The sequence below is a fragment of the Plodia interpunctella genome, chromosome 16, assembly GCF_027563975.2.
Source record: "Plodia interpunctella isolate USDA-ARS_2022_Savannah chromosome 16, ilPloInte3.2, whole genome shotgun sequence".
In the NCBI taxonomy this organism is placed as follows: domain Eukaryota; kingdom Metazoa; phylum Arthropoda; class Insecta; order Lepidoptera; family Pyralidae; genus Plodia; species Plodia interpunctella.
The window spans coordinates 8,899,053-8,917,198 of NC_071309.1; the positions used below are offsets into that span (position 1 = coordinate 8,899,053).

At 36.7% G+C, this 18,146-nt stretch overlaps 1 protein-coding gene across 11 annotated transcripts in view; it reads left to right on the forward strand.

Annotated features, from left to right (window-relative positions):
- Positions 1-18,146, forward strand: part of Msp300 (Muscle-specific protein 300 kDa) — a 168,795-nt gene that overhangs the window by 71,149 nt on the left and 79,500 nt on the right. For all 11 annotated transcript variants that reach the window (XM_053757134.1, XM_053757133.1, XM_053757130.1 and 8 more), the window contains 9 exons: positions 510-786; positions 5,323-6,503; positions 6,884-7,090; positions 7,393-7,626; positions 7,875-8,051; positions 8,408-8,651; positions 9,022-9,201; positions 9,489-9,863; positions 10,077-18,119. In XM_053757134.1, coding sequence (XP_053613109.1) covers positions 510-786; positions 5,323-6,503; positions 6,884-7,090; positions 7,393-7,626; positions 7,875-8,051; positions 8,408-8,651; positions 9,022-9,201; positions 9,489-9,863; positions 10,077-18,119 — 10,918 coding nt within the window. The remainder of the gene's footprint in view (positions 1-509; positions 787-5,322; positions 6,504-6,883; positions 7,091-7,392; positions 7,627-7,874; positions 8,052-8,407; positions 8,652-9,021; positions 9,202-9,488; positions 9,864-10,076; positions 18,120-18,146) is intronic.

Sequence of the window (18,146 nt, forward strand, 5' to 3'; positions counted from 1 at the left end):
CGCCGAATGCCTTGCGTCTCTCTCCCACTCAACTATGATCGGTCTGCCGCGCGCGTAAAAAGACGTTGTCACGTAAAATCTTCGCCCGTAAAACCGACTTTACAGGCAACCATTTTTTAAGTTCGATACGAGTTCTCGCATAGACTTATGTGAGCTTACTGGGAACAGAAATAATATTGTGAAAAACGGTGGTAAATGCACTGCCAAAATTAGTCAAATTTTCTCGTAAACTTTTATATTCTGTGTTTGCAATATGTTATTATGGAATTTCTGCAATATATGTTTTTAATTTACTTACTATACTATATATATAAAATGTAAAAAAAACTTAACTATAACTGTTTCACTGTAAACACTTTTTTTTACATTTTATTAAGTACAATAAAACAGTTATAGTTAAGTGTTATTCAATGGAGCCTTGACGTGAAGCGCTTCAATTACTAAGTCTAGTATTATACATAATTTAATTTAGACATAAGATAGCTATAACATTTTTATGGTATTTATAGGGACTCCAACATACAAGTTACAGACTTCGGTCCATCCTGGCGAGATGGTATCGCCTTCCTTGCTATCATCGACGCGATCAAGGCTAACCTCATCAATTTAGCAGAGATGAAGAGGAAGACAAACAGACAGCGGTTGGAGCACGCGTTTGATGTTGCAGAGAATGAACTTGGAATCGCCAGATTGTTGGATGCTGAAGACGTAGATGTTGAAAAACCAGATGAGAGATCCATTATGACATATGTGGCACAATTCTTGCATAAATATCCTGAACCCAAGGTTAGTACAAATATCCCCGGAACAATTGGTCTCGAGATGAATCTGCTATGTTGTATATAGGGAAACATAAAACAACATAGTCTCGGTCTGTGACAGTGGCGATTAAATCAGTCTCATAATGGTTTTCTCAAAATTGGATGAGTAACCAAACATTTATTGTCCATTAAGCCATTGGTCCCGGTTATAGGGTACGGGTACCAGTAGTCAGCCTTTTAGCGAAAAGTGTAAATTTAAATATGTATAGAAAGTTATTGAAAATAGTAATAAAAAACCTTTTGTACTTATATACTTAATCATTTATTAAACTTTGATAAGCAATTAACAAATAACATAATTTTGCTTAATAAGTATGGAAAATAAAATATTTATCAAAATGAGGCACTTTTCCCCAGTACTCAGCCGGCACAAGCCAGCACTCGGCCATGTAGCTACCAGTAGTCAGCCTCTCCTGAGATCGATTGTTTTAAGCTTAATTATGTAGGAACTTAATCAAATTAATTAAATAATAAGACCTTAGTAGGTACTCTAATATCACAAGAAACATTATCAACTTATTCATCATTAAAATCACTATTTAAAAAATTCTGAAGTTCTTCTTCATTTCTAAAGGTTTCTCTACGATTAAGCATTTTTTTCAGAACTATATTTTCTTTATTAGTTTCTTTCACAGGAGTTCCAGGTGTTATGACTATATCACTGAGGATTTTAATCTTATTTGGTTTAGCTTTCTCTGGATCACAGTTAGTCTGCTCTGCTTCTTCTCCTTTTCTTTCTTTCATATCATTTAATTTTCTTTTTTTAATACTTTTCATAATGAATTCTGGATCAGAGTCATCAATATTCTTTTTTGTATTAAGTCCTTTCACTTTACGTTTGGTAGAATTCACAGCTTTTTTTTTCTTGGTTTCATTTTTCTGCTTTTGCTTTTCTTCTTTATTTTTCTTTCTCTGTAACTTTCTTTCTTCAATGGCATGTTTCTTTTTTTGTTTCTCATCCTCTTTCATAATTTCAAATTGCCTCCATTCTTCAGACGATATTGCTCCAATTCTGTTCATTACTCTAGGAGATGCGGTTTTCTTTATAGGTGACGGAATAATGAGATGCTTTCGAACAAAAGGTGATACTTTCGGTGATCGAATGAGTATCACAGAATCAGTCTTAGGTTTTTGGTAATACGTCGGTTCACTTCTTGACATCGGAGAGTTGTCTCCAATGGGTACTAATATTGCATTATCATTGACCTCGAATGTGCTTACATGAATAGCATCGTCCAGTAAATTATTGTTGATAAAAGTAAGATCGCCAAGTGTCATATTATTTAAACTATTAGTATCTAGTACTTCGGACGGTGATGTACTTATTCTACGTTTATCTACTTCTTTATTATATATCCTAGTTATATCACTTTTTATTTCAGTCTTTTTTTTGTTTTTATTTTCTTCTTCAGTGTTTATTACGTGTAATTCTTCTTTGGCTCCATTTATTTCAGTTTCATTGATAATAGGTGTGGCATTCGTTACTGTCAATCCAGGTTCTGTTCTTTCCTCAAATATTACGCTTTGTTCATTATCTCCAACTGTTCTCTCTGTAGTATTACTACTTACTGAATTATTTAATGCTTCAACCTGTTTCGCATTTTCAACGATTTCGAGTACAATATTCACATCAACTCCTCTTGCAGTCAAATCATTTCCCAAATGCTTTATAATTTTTGATGCGATGTCGAAATCTCTTTTTTTGAACTGCCTTGATGAAGTTATTATGTATATAAACTTAACATATTATATATTATTATGTATATAACTTAACTATATATACAAACTTAATATGTTAATAAACTTTGTACTAAACTAAAATACTAACAACCTGAATTTATATAAATAAAAGCGTTAACTTATTTGCCACACTCCATATTCTTCGTAGTCTAACTAAAATGAATTGAATGCTCACAGTCGCACGGCGCATGAGTCATGCTTGTTTACGCCAATCTTGGGATATTTTGCACCTCCGTGGTAATTATGTAGGTAGTTTGAATTGTTTAATTAGTTAGACACCTTTATGTTCGTAATATATTATAATTTTGTACTTAACTTGAGAAAATAATAAATGTTCTTTCTAAATGTAAATAAATATTCCTAAAATGTTATTTTGTGAAGGGACCTAGTGTTTATAATACAGGCTCGGCCTAGTTTAAACACTAGTGTGATGGACTCAACCAATAATTATGTGATTACGATTACCTAAATACATTATTACTGTACCTAATTAGACGTAAGTCCAAATATGTATGTTTTTTATGAAATAAATAAATTATTATTATTATTATTATTAGTTATCTGGCTGGCAGGTGCATGAATTTTCTCTAAAATATTTTGCACGCATTTTGAGTAGTCGACTGCATTTGGATCGAATGGAAAAAGGCCACACTTACGGAATCCATTTTTGATGGCTTGATTCAGAGATTCTTTGCTTAATACTTTTTCCAATAATGGACAGAATGAAGATTTTGTCAACACAGTGTTAGCGTTTTGTGGCTGTGAACACCACTCATGAACCGTTTTTGCCCATTCAGATTTCAGTGGTTTAAAAACGCTAACATCTGCTGGTTGCATCATATGTGTTGTATTAGGTGGTAGTGCGTACAAAATGATGTTATTTTCATGACAGTATTTACTGAGCTTCATTGTCATGTGAGTTTTGTGACCGTCGACAAAAACCAGCACTGGATTTTTCACTTTGTTTTCATTTATCCACTTGGATAGACATTTAGAAATATAATCGAAGAAAATGTCTGCCTTCATCCAACCAGTGTCAGATTTACCGAGAAACCAACCATCAGGCATACTATTTATAACATCTTTGGGGGGTCTGATGTACGGGAAAACTACACAGGGAGGTAAAATATCGCCCATAGCGGAAAAAAAAGCTAAAACCGTGACTGCTTCCTTTTCTTTGCCCTTTACTATTTGGTATACATTTTTATATCCTCGGGGTGCTATCACTTTTCCAGTTTTTGGGCATAGCATGAAGCTTGTTTCGTCACCGTTTAGTATTCTTTTAGAGTCCTCTAACACGTCGAGTGCTTGATTTTCCCTTAGATAATCTGTGAGTTTCTCAAACCACTTTCTTATACTCTCTTCAGTGATTACTGCCCTTCCCTTTGAAATAGCTTCAGGTGTTCTCATTGAAAACATATTGTTACGTCTGAAAAAAGAATTCATCCACTTCTTGCCTGGTCTTCCATTTACAAACGGGTTAGGCCTGCCGTCTTCTATCATCATATCCTGGACAGTATTAAGTAGGTTGTCAGGTTTCATCCCGAAACCACAAGTTGCAATCTCTTTCAACCACGTTGCAATTTCTGCTTCTTCTAATTTGTTAAGGAAGGAGTCTGGACCCATTTTTCTAGGCCCTTCAGGAACTCGTAGATGAAGTCTATCTTGAATTGTGCCTCGAGGAACCCCATAGTTTCTACTAGCTTCTCTAATAGACATGCCATTTCTAATAGCGTCTAAAGCTTGAGTAAGTTTCTCTTCGGGGTATTGTAATATGGGTCTCGAAAGAGACATATGGAACTGTAAAAAATAAACAATACCAACAAATTAAGGAAATACTTAGTATTTAAGGGCTTATTAAATAAATCGATAAATTAAGCAGCGTGAGTTACGGATGGCTGAACACTGGATTCACCCTTCCCAGTACTCGGCCGTGGTTTAAACAAAACTAGTTAGGCGGCCGACTACTGGATTTTTGATGAAATGTTGTATGGCATGTTTATACTAAATTAAAATGTGAATTTCAGACTTTAAAATGATACCAATAAGACTTTAATTTAAAAATATGCGTAAATTCCAGTACTCAGCCGGGGGTGGCTGAACACTGGATAAGGTAAAAGAAACGCATACCCAGTAGTCAGCCACCTCATTATTTAAATAACTATAAAGAAACTGTTATATTACTTATTTGATTTTGACGTGGAAAATGTACATCGAGTATATTTTAATAAGACATGATATAAAAGTTAATAAGAAATCACAATAACTCACCTTCTTCTCGGACACCTCCCACTAAGAAAATTTTGGCGCGCACGCCGCCTCTTCACTCGCAAAGTGACAACGATGAAATGGAACCCGAATACTATTTCTTGCAACCGCGTGGCGTCATTCTGATCTTCCGAACTGACCAATAAGAAGCCAAGGCCTTTTTCAAAAGTGACCTGATTGGATTATTTGCAATAGAACGCTATTCTTATAGGATATTAGCCGGAAAAGGCTGACCACTGGTGCGGGGCTGACTACTGGTGGCCGTACCCTATTTGAAATCGTTGAAACCCGCCAGTCTGCAATGGGCCCGCGTGGTGGGTCGTACTCTTTATCCATAAATAATGAAAGTCTGTGTCCTAGCAGTAGGTACGTTAAAATGACTGTTGATGATGTGTGATGGTGATGATTATCACATTGGACCCTTGCCATAAATGACCATTGTGTTCTTAAATACTTAGAAGAAAATGCTAATGTATAATTGTTTTTATTACAGACAACAGGACCAGATGCGGTAGCAGCAGTACAAGAGGAGTACGAATCTCTTAGAATGTGGCTGACGGAGCGAGTCAGCACAGTACAAAGGCAATACGACTCGCGAACGCTCTCGCGGAACTACGAAGATTACATCCGCGCCGAAAACGAACGGCTCGCTCGCGAACCGATCTACCAGAAACTCGAAAAACTAATGTACACGCAAAGCCTAGTTGCCATAGCTCCAAAATCATGGAGAGAACTTGTAGCCTTATGGATAGAATTAGAAAGATTGCACAGAAGATGGCTATGGCTTCTAGATTCAGATCTGCCTGGGGATTTCAGAGTAGTTGGAGAATGGCTGGCGAGAGCCGAATATCTATTATACTTCGATGAAATCCCAACTAGTCTGGATGAAAGAACCGCTGCTATTATAAGTGAAAAGCTAGAAGAGCATAGCTCTTTCTTCGCTGGTCTGCCTGAAGTTGTTGACAGATTTGAGGCAGCGTTAAGGTCTCCAGACGCCGCCAAGATTCCTTCAGAACGACTCCACGATATGAAGGAGAGACTCGAGACTGTTAGTCGAAGAGCACCACAAAGAAAAGCCAGATTAAAATATTTGGAGCATAAATGCTGTATAGTCGCATTTACTGAGTTGACAAAGGCTAAACTAGCCGCCTGGACTGGTAAATATGGTCGGATAGACCATGCCCGTGCCTTATTAGATGACTACGATAATTTTGTGACTAAGAATAAGATATTCCAAGAGTTTGATAGAGCGTACGTTGATATAAAGCAAGTGGCTGAGGAGTACAAGAGAGTGTGTGAAGTGGACAAAGCAGAAGCGAGGGAAATTGATTTGTTTTTGAGAGATGTATCGGATACTTGGAGAAGAGTGGCATCAGATGTGAGGTGTGCTAGAAGTGTTCTTGAAGAAGTAATTGCTCACTGGGAAAGATGGAACACATTGGCTGATGACTTCACATCTTGGTTAGATAAAGCGCAGCATATGTTGAGAGTATCAGAAGACGAGAGATTGGAATTCTTCCAAGACTTGACGGTGTGGAAAGAGAAACACCAATTGTTGGGTGATGCAGCAGGATTCTTAGCTGCAACGTGTTCAGAAGACATCAGTTCTGAAATAAAAAGGAAATATGTGGAGATAACAGAAAGATGGGAACGTGTTTGGGAAGAAGCCGAGCGGTAAGTTACCATGTACTACTTATTCTCTTGATAATACTCAAATAGTACCTATTCTTTCCAAAAGATTTATTTTTAGCCGTCTTATCAATAACCTCAATTAAACATGTTCATAATAACTGAGTCTTGGTTAGAGGTATATATAAGTACCTACCTAACGTACTATAAAGTTGTCTATACTTTCAAAATAAAGTCTACATGAATAGTTGCAGCAAATAGTTGGACTATGCAGCTGAGTAGTCACATAAGAAGCTTGAAATAAAAAAACAGGCGAACGTTATGTGTATTTTCAGCACAAACACAAAATAAGCATAAATAAGGATCCAAAAGCAGATTTAAGAGTTCAGTAGAGTATAAGCCTCTTTTATTTTCTATTTCTACAGCTATGTCCGTGGAGGAGACGCCCTCCGTCACAGACGCGAATTGGCATCAGGTATTCAACAACTGGATGGCTGGCTCAACGCGGCTGACAGTCTGCTGACTCAGCAACCACGAGCTAACACCAGTGACATACAGACGTACATCGACCAACTGCTGCAGCTCAACTCGGAGATTGAATATCACGAGGAGCTCTTTAAAACTATCAGCAGGTATGTTAATTGGTTAGAAAATAACAAAATAACATTTTATCAACCCAATACCTACTAAGAAACGCTTAGGCTATTATTTTCTACGAGCGAAACGGTTTTTTCTACGGTCGATAGTTTTGGTTAATTTCTAGTAGTCAGACATGATTTTGATGAATCAAAATTATTGTGACATCTCTGGTCGTTACAAAAAGTTATTACAAAATGTGTTGTTCTATTCATCTAACCTCTGCCTATTTAGTGAGCGTAATTTTGATAGGAAACTAAAAGTTACCAAAATAGCTAGAAAAATATGAAATTTCTAGAACCTTCCAAACCGCAATCGCCGAGCTACCCCGCGACGAAGTGGAAGCGAACATGGCGAAGCTGAAACAACAGAAGGAGGCGTTGGTTAGAGTGAGAGCGACAGTGCCCGTGAAGCTACATCAGTACAGGCAGTTGTTGGTCCAACACGAGTCACTGGAGAGTGGACAGAAGGAGATCGGACAGTGGCTCGACAAGGCTGATGAGACGTTGAAGAGCAGAGGCGAAACTAGACGGTGAGATACATATATCGATAGACCAACTATAGTTATGATTAAGTATAGTCTGCAAACAAATGGGAGTATTATATTTCTGTAAGAAACTATAATCTATACTATTTTTGGATGTATTTCTATTACTTCAATTCATATCAATATTCATATAAATAGTTTTATTCCTGTGAAGTGTTAATGATTCGTCTTTCGAAATAAGTCCGAAGCAATTTTTCTGAGTTTTTAATCCTATACTTTTATTTATTGTCCAGCGAGGTGATAGAAGAACGCTACGAGGTCCACCGCAGCTTCTTCTCGCGCACCACGTACTACCGATCCATGCTGGAGAGCAAGAACAAGGTCTTCCAGAACATCGTCAAGTCAGCGGACACTGACAGGAGCGCTGACGTCACCGAGCAAGTGCGGCTCATGAGGGATCTCAATGAGAGGTGAGACAGTAGCATATATTATTGGTCTCTCATTTCCGCATGTTTTCCGGAGCGTTCAGCCCAGGATTAGCGTAAAAAATATCAACCGGCCGTCTACCTAACGTCAACACTCTTTGGGAATGATATAGTTGCTTATTAGCTGTATACGCTATGTATCTTTTAGTAACCTCTTACGATATCCACGAGAGGATATGGAGTGGTCCCGATCTAAGAGAGACACACCATACTTTATCGTTAATAACTCTCTTGTAGATTGAGCTCATGCAGCATACGATATGAATCTGGCGTCTGTACTTGTGAATATTTATTTTTTAGACTTCATGATAAGTTCCTCATATTCCCCCTTTCGTAATCAGGTTCGCCCACGTATCCTCTCAAGCCACACGCCGCGAGGCCGACCTCCAACGTCTAGTCCGAGCGTGGGAAGACTTTGAAGTCAAGAAGCGAACCGTAGAAGAATGGGCTTCGAGAGCTGAAGCCTTGTTAGCTGATAATAGAGTGGATTCTAAGCAGGCTGTCGATTTCCATAAGAGATTCTTCCAAGGAGCTGATGAGAGGGCCGTGGCGGAGCTGGTGAGGTCTGGACGCGAGCTTATTGAAGTAAGTATTCATGTAAAAATTCGTAAACTAGCACACAACTGACGGTAAATTGGTAACGACAATTGGTAGCGGTAAATGGTTTCAGTAATTCCAATCTCAATTATCCCAACTAATATTATAAATGCAAAAATAAGTTTGTTTGTTACTTCTTCACGCTTGAAATTTGGCTGTCATGTTTTTTTATTAAAATAATGCTACAAACACAGATAAATAACTGCCAAACTTGGAAAACGTCTTGGCAAACGGAAATCTGTATCAGAAGCTTTAAAAATAAAATTATATTGCGACTATCATAATCGTTGTTCAGAAGAATACATAATACCATGTATTAAAACAATTTGCAAAACATTGACAGTATTTTAAATTGCAGCTCGTGAACGAGGAAGATCGTCCGAAAGTGGTCCAAACGGTGGAGGAGCTGCAGCGCCGCTGGAGGGAACTGCTGGACCGCGCTCCCCCTCACCTGATGAAGCTGGAGTTCAGACTCGATGAGGCTGTGTTCCACCATTGCATTAAGGATATCGAGAAGGAAATCGTTTATGAGGAACAGGTACGTCAGAAAATTCTCCTATAAATAATCCTTCCTAATCAGGCTCTGCTCTAATCGGTAACTACACGTAAGTACGATGTAATAAACAGCATTAAAAACATTGCAATAATTGCAATGGATCTTAACACAATTGTACAATAATTGTCCTTAGATTAGATCTCTTGACTCTTGCTTTTCAGAATCCTCCATAAACATGAAATTGTTGGAATAGTTATCTTGGAGTTATTGTACTTATCCTGATCAATAATGAATCATTTATGATTCTTAACATCTATTTTCTTCAACAGGCTTACAACCAAAGTGACGACGCTGACGGAATCCTTATTAGGAATGAGGAATACTTCCGCAACCAGGGCAAGATAATGCAAGTTGAGCATTGTCTTCAGAACCTTAATAAGATTGCCACAAGCTACACGCATCAAACTGGAGACACAACCCTTGAAGAAGCCGTGAGGAAATGTGAGCAGCAGTGGGAAAGCACTGTCCATAGGGTCGAACACTTCAGACAGCAGTTGCAGAGGATTCCAGCGAAGTGGGACGCCTATAGAGAGAAGTTCAGGGAAATGGAAAAGTGGATGGACCACGTCGATCAGACTATGGATAGTATAGTCAGGGAAGTTGACTCTGCTGAGGCGTTTGAACGGGAGAAGACGATTTTCCAGGTAAGTCTTAATGTAATCTGGTAATTTCGTGACTGTGAATGTTAAAATGATACTTTGTTTCATCTTTTTTTGTTTAATGATATCGTTATATTTTTATGCGATCTTTGGATATAGCTCAGGGAGTTAATGGTAAAGTAACAGTTAATGTATTTTTATTCCACGCAAAAGTTTTATATACTAATGTTGCCCTATAATTCACAAATTTATTTGTAGAATATCTGCCGTGAAGCTGATAAAAAACGAGAAGACATGAAATGGCTTGTGCAAACTTTGGACATGCTGTCAAACCATTGCCCAGAAGTAGAAGCTCAAGAAGAACAAGTGAAACTAGAAAACCTTATTGCCAGATATAAGAACCTAATACCGACTATTGAAATCACAATGATCAAAACTGAGACGTATACGCGATGTTACACTTACCGTCGTGAAGTACACGAAGTTATTTGCATACTTGAGTCTGCTAAGCAACAGGCTTTGGTAGAACCTGAGCCTCAGAGCTTGCAACACGTAGAACAACTAGTTCTTGAACAACAAGCACAAGTACAGAAACTTGACCGCCAACGACCTTCTGTCATGTCAATGTTACAACGAGGTAAGGAGCTCATCAAGGATGCAAATGCACCTGCCTTTGTCAGAGAAGACGTTAGGAATCTTGAATCTGGCTGGAATACTGCTTACGAATCTTCTACTGATCGACTTCATAAACTCCGGGATACACAAAAAGTATGGTCTAATTACGAATACCAGAAGGAAGAACTTATGTCTGATCTTGATAAGATTGAGAGCTACATTGCTCACCCAGGGCTGGAACTTGGTGTCGGCAATATTGGTCGTGAACTGCAAGAAACCAAGATCCTTAGTTCAGATATAGAAAAGGCTAAATCTGAAAGACTTCCACAGTTGCAGAGTGCATATGCTGAGTTACAAACGCTTACTGCTAATAAACCTAAACCAATAATAGAAAAGGATTTGCAAACTATTGAACATAAATTAGGAAGAGTTGAAGATGAAGTACAGACTAAAGTAGTACATTTAGAAAAATTCAATGAAGAATGGGTGAAAATTGAACATAAATTGGACCATGTCCGTGAATGGATTAAAAAAGAAAGCCCTGCGTTGATATCACAGATACAGTCTGAGAACATCAGTCCAGAAGAACGTGTGGTGAAATCCCAGGCATTACAAAGTGTGATTGCAGAAAAACTAAACGTAATTAAAGGTGTTGCTGATCAAGGTTCTAAATTAGCTATTGAGCATAGAGTCCAAGATGCAAATAGATTAAAAGGAGAAGTTGCATTATTAGAAAAAATGATGGCAGACTTACAACGATCTACAGAACACCAAACTAAAGTTGTAGAGCATGATTTGGCTAGTTGGCAGCGGTACCAAAAAGGTGTAGCAGAAATCAAACCATGGATTGAAGAAGCTGAAATAAAATTAGGAAATGTTCCAAAACCATCTACACTATCTGAAGCTCAACAGTTACAACAACAATCAAGAGCACTTCTCGGCGATAGTGATAAACAATTAATGAATTTGCAAATACTTTCTAGTGTTAGTCACCAATTATCAGGGAAGACAAGTGCACCTGACGAAGTCGACGCCATTCATTCTCGTTGGGCTGTAGTTCATGATTTAGCTGACCAGTGGAATAATAAACTGGATAAATTAGTCACCAATTGGGAAAACTTTGAGCGTGAAGCAGCAAAATTAGAAACTTGGATTGAAAGTGGTGAAAAATTGCTTAGCAGTCGCAACTTATCCGTTGAATCTCCACAAGTTGAAAAGCTAGATCGGGAACTCAATAAATTAAAATCGTTTGGAAATGAAATTTCTCAGCAGCAAGCTAAAATTATTAGTTTATCACAAACTTGTGATAACATTTGTCATAGTATCCAACCGGAGGGCGCCACAATTCTAAAGAACAAAGTGGCAGATATTAAACAACGCACAAATGATTTGGCTGAAACTGTCAGATCTAAAGTAAATGAACTATCTGATAAGATAATTGACAGACAAGAATTTGTAACTAAACTACACAACTTCGATAACTGGATTACTGGTATTAGGAGAAAGACTGAAAGCTATGATCAAATTGCTGCGGATAAGGTAGAGCCTACTTTACAATCCATGCATGTTTTGCTACAAGAACATGCTGCTAAGGCACCTGAGTTTACCGACATATACAACGAAATTAAAAATATGACTCTTTCATCTCATCCTGATGAATCTCGATCTCTAAGTGAAACGTATTCCAATATTGCTCATCATTATCAGATCATTGAATCCAACATACAACAGAACAAAGCTATTCTACAGAAATGGTCTGACTTATTAAACTGGTACGATGATACAAAACAACAACTTGGTCATATTCAATATCAGATTGATGGGCCGAAACTTACGCCTGAAAGTTATGAAATATTGAGGCAAGAGTTGGTCAATATTATTACAAAAGTTCCAGAATGGAAGAGTAATGTTGCTTTATTAGACGGACCCTCAAAGGTTAAAGTGACAGATCAAAATACTGGAAGAATTATGTCGCCTACTAGCTTAGTCAAAGAAATAGAAATGAAAGCCGATACTTTATTAAATCAAGTTACAAACAAGAGAGATCTCGTACAAAAAGTTGGAGCAAGATGGGACAAATTTAATGTCCAACACAATGCATTAGCACAAGTTTTGCATAGTATTCAATCCGCCCTTAATGACATGGCTCAAAAACCAGTACCTTTAACTGAGGCCACAATCCAAGATATGACTGAACAATTAGATAAACTTGATGCTGAATTAAAAGAAAAACAATCAGTAAGAAAGGAGTTAAGAGAAGAAGGACTGCATTTAATGCGAGAAGATCAACCTAACATGGGCACTATCCAAAATGCTCTTTCAACGGCAGATAACAATTGGGACCAAATAGTAAACGTTGTTCGTGATACAAAGAACAAATACATATTGTTATCTTCCACTTTGCAGGAGTTGAAGAATTTCACTGTTGCTTTTGATAGAGAAAAGGGAAGAGCAGAACAACTTTATAATGAATCTAAAGATGCACCCAGTGACTATGTGCAGACAGCTCAGTCGTTAGATAAAGCCAAAAAGTCATATGAAATATTGAAACGATCAAAGGGGTTGCTCGACCAAATGGATGTTATTAAACAATCTATATTGAAACAAGCATCAACATTAGGTGGATTTGATACGAGTCCTCTCGAAGAAGCTTTCTTGGCATCTCAAACCAAATGGGAAAAAGTAAATGATGCTACAATTAAGAGAATACAAGATTTGGAATCACAATTACAAGTGTGGCGACAGATTGACGATACGAAAAATCAAGTCGTAACTTGGCTTAGTGAAACTGGTCAAAATTTGGCAAATGCCTGTGATAACCTGGAAATCAGATTTGGTCAAAACCATCTTACTAAATATAAAGAAGAATTACCCATCTATTTGGGTTTAAAAAATAGTATCAAAGCCAAATGTGAGCAAATAATTAACTTAAATAAAAATATTCCAACTGGTCAAGTTTCTTCAATTACAGATTATTTGGATACTGAATTTGCGGCCTTGCAGACTTTGGCAGAGAACTTGGAAAGCGCAGTGTCATCTTTAGAAACAAAAGAAAATAAACTGAAAGAGAACATCAAGCAACTTTCAGATAAAGTTAGTAAAATACGTGATGACATTATCAAATGTGATGATATGACAGGCGATAATGCAAAAATATTGGATCGGTTGAAAAAGTGTCAAGCATGTAAACTCGAACTCCAAAATTTAAGTGATGATATTGATAATTTAGCACAAAATGTATCTGAAATGAATGCTAACTATCCAGGATTCTACGAATCGTTAGTGCCAAAAGAGTTAAGTACATTACAAAAGAGATTTGAAAGTGTACTCATTCATGCGAACAAAACTGAAACTACACTTCTTACGTTCTTACAAAAACTATTTACTGATAAACTTGCTATGTTCAATAGAAATTTGAAAATACTAGACGATAAAACTAGATGGTGTATGCCTGATGTTGGTAGTGACAAATACAATTTAGAAGTAAAGAATGCAGCTTTACTTGACGTTGAAAACGGAATAGCAGAATGTGCAAGCAAAATAAAAGAATTGAAAGAAGCAAGTGATATTTTAAAAATTGTTGCTGAACCAGTTTGCGCACAGGAAGCAGCTATACAAACAGAAAAAGCCAAAAAGAATTTAGACGTCTTGGCAGCTAATTATGATGAAATAAAGAACAGATTAAGAGAAAACATGGATGCCTGGCAAGAATACGAAGCGCTTTTAGAGAATGTGTCTGATTGGTTGAAAGATAAAGAGAATAAAGTCCGGCTTGAAGCTGCAAACTTATTAAATTTGAATGAAATTGATGGAAAAATTGCTGAAATTGATGGATTAAATAAAGAAGTAAAAGAATATCAAGGCGACATAAATAAACTTAGTGAAATTGGGGAAAAAATATTATCTCGTAATCCAGATTCAAGGGTATTGCAATATATTAATCATTTAGTAACTAGATATCAAACTGTTGGAAAATTTATGGACAATCATTTGCAACGATTGAAAGACTTGAAAGATAATAAAGGAAAATATGATAAGTCAATAGCCGAGTTCAAAAACTGGCTTCAAGATAATAACAATAAAATAAAAGATTTAGCTATGATGAGTAAACATGCAAAACCATCTCCAGCTGACCTGGAACAAGTCAAAAAATTAAATGATAATAAAGAAGTTGGACAAAGATTACTAAATAACGGCATTGAATCGGGTGAAGCATTATTTAGTGGAATAACTCCTGAAGGTCGAGAAGAAGTGAGAAATGAATTAAGAACACTTAGAAAATATTTTGAAGATTCGGTAGATTCTCTTAATAACGTCATAAAAGATATAGAAACAACTATAAACAAGAGATCATCATTTGATGATACTTTCAATCAAGTGCAAAAATGGATAGCTGACAAAGAAAAAGAGTTAGGTGAATTCAAACTATGCCCAACATTACCTGAAAAGAAGGCGCAGTTGCATGGTAATAAAATTTTGCACCAAGAAGTGGATTTACACCAATCGATGCTTTCTCAGTTAACAGACAAAATCAAGATGATGCCCGACGAAGAAGCTGAAAAGAGCCTATCCAAAACGATTGACAGATATAACAATATGTCAAAGGAACTAGAAAAAAGAGTTTCTGTATGTGAATCTCACGTAACGGATCACGAAAAATATGTTCAAATATTTGAAGATTGTCGAGACCGCCTAAATCACATTGTAGCCGAAAATAGTATATTGAATTACAGTGTAGTAACACAAAAGGAAGATGTTGACGCTAAAATTGCAGCTATTGAGAAAGTTGCAACTAAAGGTAAAAATATCGAAAGTACACTGAAGACGTTAAAAATACAGCTAGATACTGTTTTAGAGACTACAAGTCCTAACGGCCATCCAGTTCTCATCAGTGAATTCGAACAATTAAAAACTACTTGGGACCAATTTGCTACACAGTGTCAGGAGCAAGACAAAAAACTAAAAGATACATTAAAACATTGGAATGAGAGTCAAAAGACCTTAGATGAACTTGAAGAATGGTTGAAGGTTAAAGAAAATCAATTGAGAGACCAAAGCCTCAAAAGCAATCTCGAAGCTAAAGTGGCTCACTTACAAAAGGTTAAGGAAATACAAAGTGAATTGGCGGCTAGAAGCTCTGACTTTGCTGCTTTAACTGACGGTAAACAAAATGTTGCAAATGAGTCTGAGCTAAGCAATAAAACGTCAAAGCTTGCTACTCGATACCACACCTTGAATAATTTAGTTAATGAAACTATATCAAAATATGAAGTTTTCGTATCTGAACATCAAGATTTTGAAAACGAATACAATAATATGGAGAAATGGTTAATAGGAATGTTAAGTGAACTCCAAGATTTGAATGAAATTGTTGGTGATTATGCTGTTTTACAAGAAAAACAAAATAAAGCTAAGGAATTATATGAAACTAGAAATAAAAAGACTCCGGCGTTTGAAGAATTCTTAAGTTTAGGTGAAAAATTATATACACATACAAGCCCAGATGGCAGAGAAGTTATCCGCCAGAAAATTCGGAAAATCAGAACTTTGTGGGATAGTTTCGGAGATAACTTCCAAGAAACTGTGAATAAATTAGATCAGTGTTTGTTACAATTTTCCGACTTTTCATTAGCACAAGAACAACTAACAAAGTGGTTGAAAGACGTAGAAAGAGCAATGCAAAAGCACACAGAATTAAAAGCATCGTTAGAAGAAAAGAAAGCCCAATTGCAGAATCACAAGATAATGCACCAAGAAATCATGACTCATCAACAGCTTGTGGAATCTGTTTGTGACAAAGCACAACAGTTGGTAGATCAAACACATGACGCTTCATTAAATGTTTATCTGCAATCTATAAAACAACTTTTCCAAAATATTGTAACTAAATCACAAAATCTTCAAGACAACTTGGAAGATTGTGTGAAGAGACACGAAGATTTGGTTCGCCTTATCCAACAATACAAAGAATGGCTTGGATCTCAATCAGAAAAACTTCTTGATATTGAAAGTTCAACTGGAGAAAAACCCGAAATTATTAGAAAACTTCAGTCTGCTGTAGCACTTAAAGATATTGAAAAAATTGGTTCAAATAAACTAGATGAGATACGTAATGTTTTTGCTACTGTAAGCAAGAGCACTTCGGAAGCGGGTAATGCCGTTATAAAAACGGAGATCGATAACTTATTAGATCAACTACGTAACGCAGTTGGTAGTATTGGAGCATCAGAACAAAAATTAAAACATACGTTAGATATTTGGAATAAGTTCGATTACTCAATAGAGCATATATCTGACTGGCTAAAAGATATGGAATCAAAGTGTCGCGATCAAAGTCTTTGCTCAACGCTGCAAGAAAAAGAAGCTCAGTTGAAACGGTACGTAGATCTACGTAACGAAATTAATGCAAAAGAAAAAGAAATCGACGCGTTCGTAGATGAATCTCACAGCCTTATTCAGTTGAGTGGCGTTGATCGTTTAAAACCACTTGTGACACAAGTGAGTAGTCGTTACCAGCAATTGCATTTGATTTCTAAGGATATAGTCAATCACTGGTCAGAACTCGTTATGGATCATAAAAAATATGCCCAATTACGTAACGAATTCGATGCATGGTTAAAGCCTTTAGAAGAACAAGTATCTCAAATGGTTACAAAAGAGGACAAATTAAGTATAGAGAGCAAGGGTAGTAAACTTCAAGTATTCTTAATGGAGAGAGAAAATGGTGAGCATAAAATAAGTATTTTAACGACTGCTGGTGATAAAGTACTTCCTGAAACAGCTGCAAATGGTAGAGAAAATATTCGCGGTGAAATAAGAGCACTTAGAGAGAGATGGGATAAGCTCAATGATACAATACTACAACAGCAAAAAGAATATGAATCTCAAACTCTGCAGTGGTCAAGTTACCAAGATGTTCTGCAGCAAACTCTATCATGGTTGGATGAGAAAGAAAAGATTGTAGAATCTGAAGAAAAAGCAGTGTTAAATTCAGCTCAGGAAATCAAGTCCAAATTACTGAAAAACAAAACATTACTGCAGGAAATTTGTTCTCATAAGAGAGTTATTGAAACCGTTACTGAAAAGGCAAAGAATGTAGCAGCCACCTTACATTCAGGTAAAAGTGAAAATGACGAAATGTCTGCGATCATACAATCAGTATGGGATAGATATAACGCGTTAACTAATCGTCTCACTATTATTATCGATAAACATGAAAGTACTTTTGAGATATACCAACAGTTCACTGACCAACAGAAATCATTACAAGATTACCAAAAGCACTTGTGGGATCGTTTGCATCTTTTATCTGATTTTACTGGAAATAAAACAGCTCTTCAGGGAAAGCTTGGTAAAATCCAAGAATTACTGGATGCTATTCCTACGGGCAATAATAAATTAAAAATATTGTCAGACTTGATTGATAATAATTCTTCAAAGTTATCACCACGAGGCAAAGAAGCTATGTCAAGGGAACTAGCTCTACTGAGAGCTGACTTGGAAAAATTCACAGCTACTGTTCACGATGTAAAACGCGGAATCGAAGACAAGATACAGCAATGGATAGAATTTGATAGTGCTAATGACCGTCTGCAGCATTGGTTGAGTGATACAGAGATGAGTTTGAAAACGTACACTCCAAAAGCAACATTAGAAGAAAAGGTTGATCAGCTCAATAAGTACCAGGTATGTATGCTGAAATCTATTCACAAT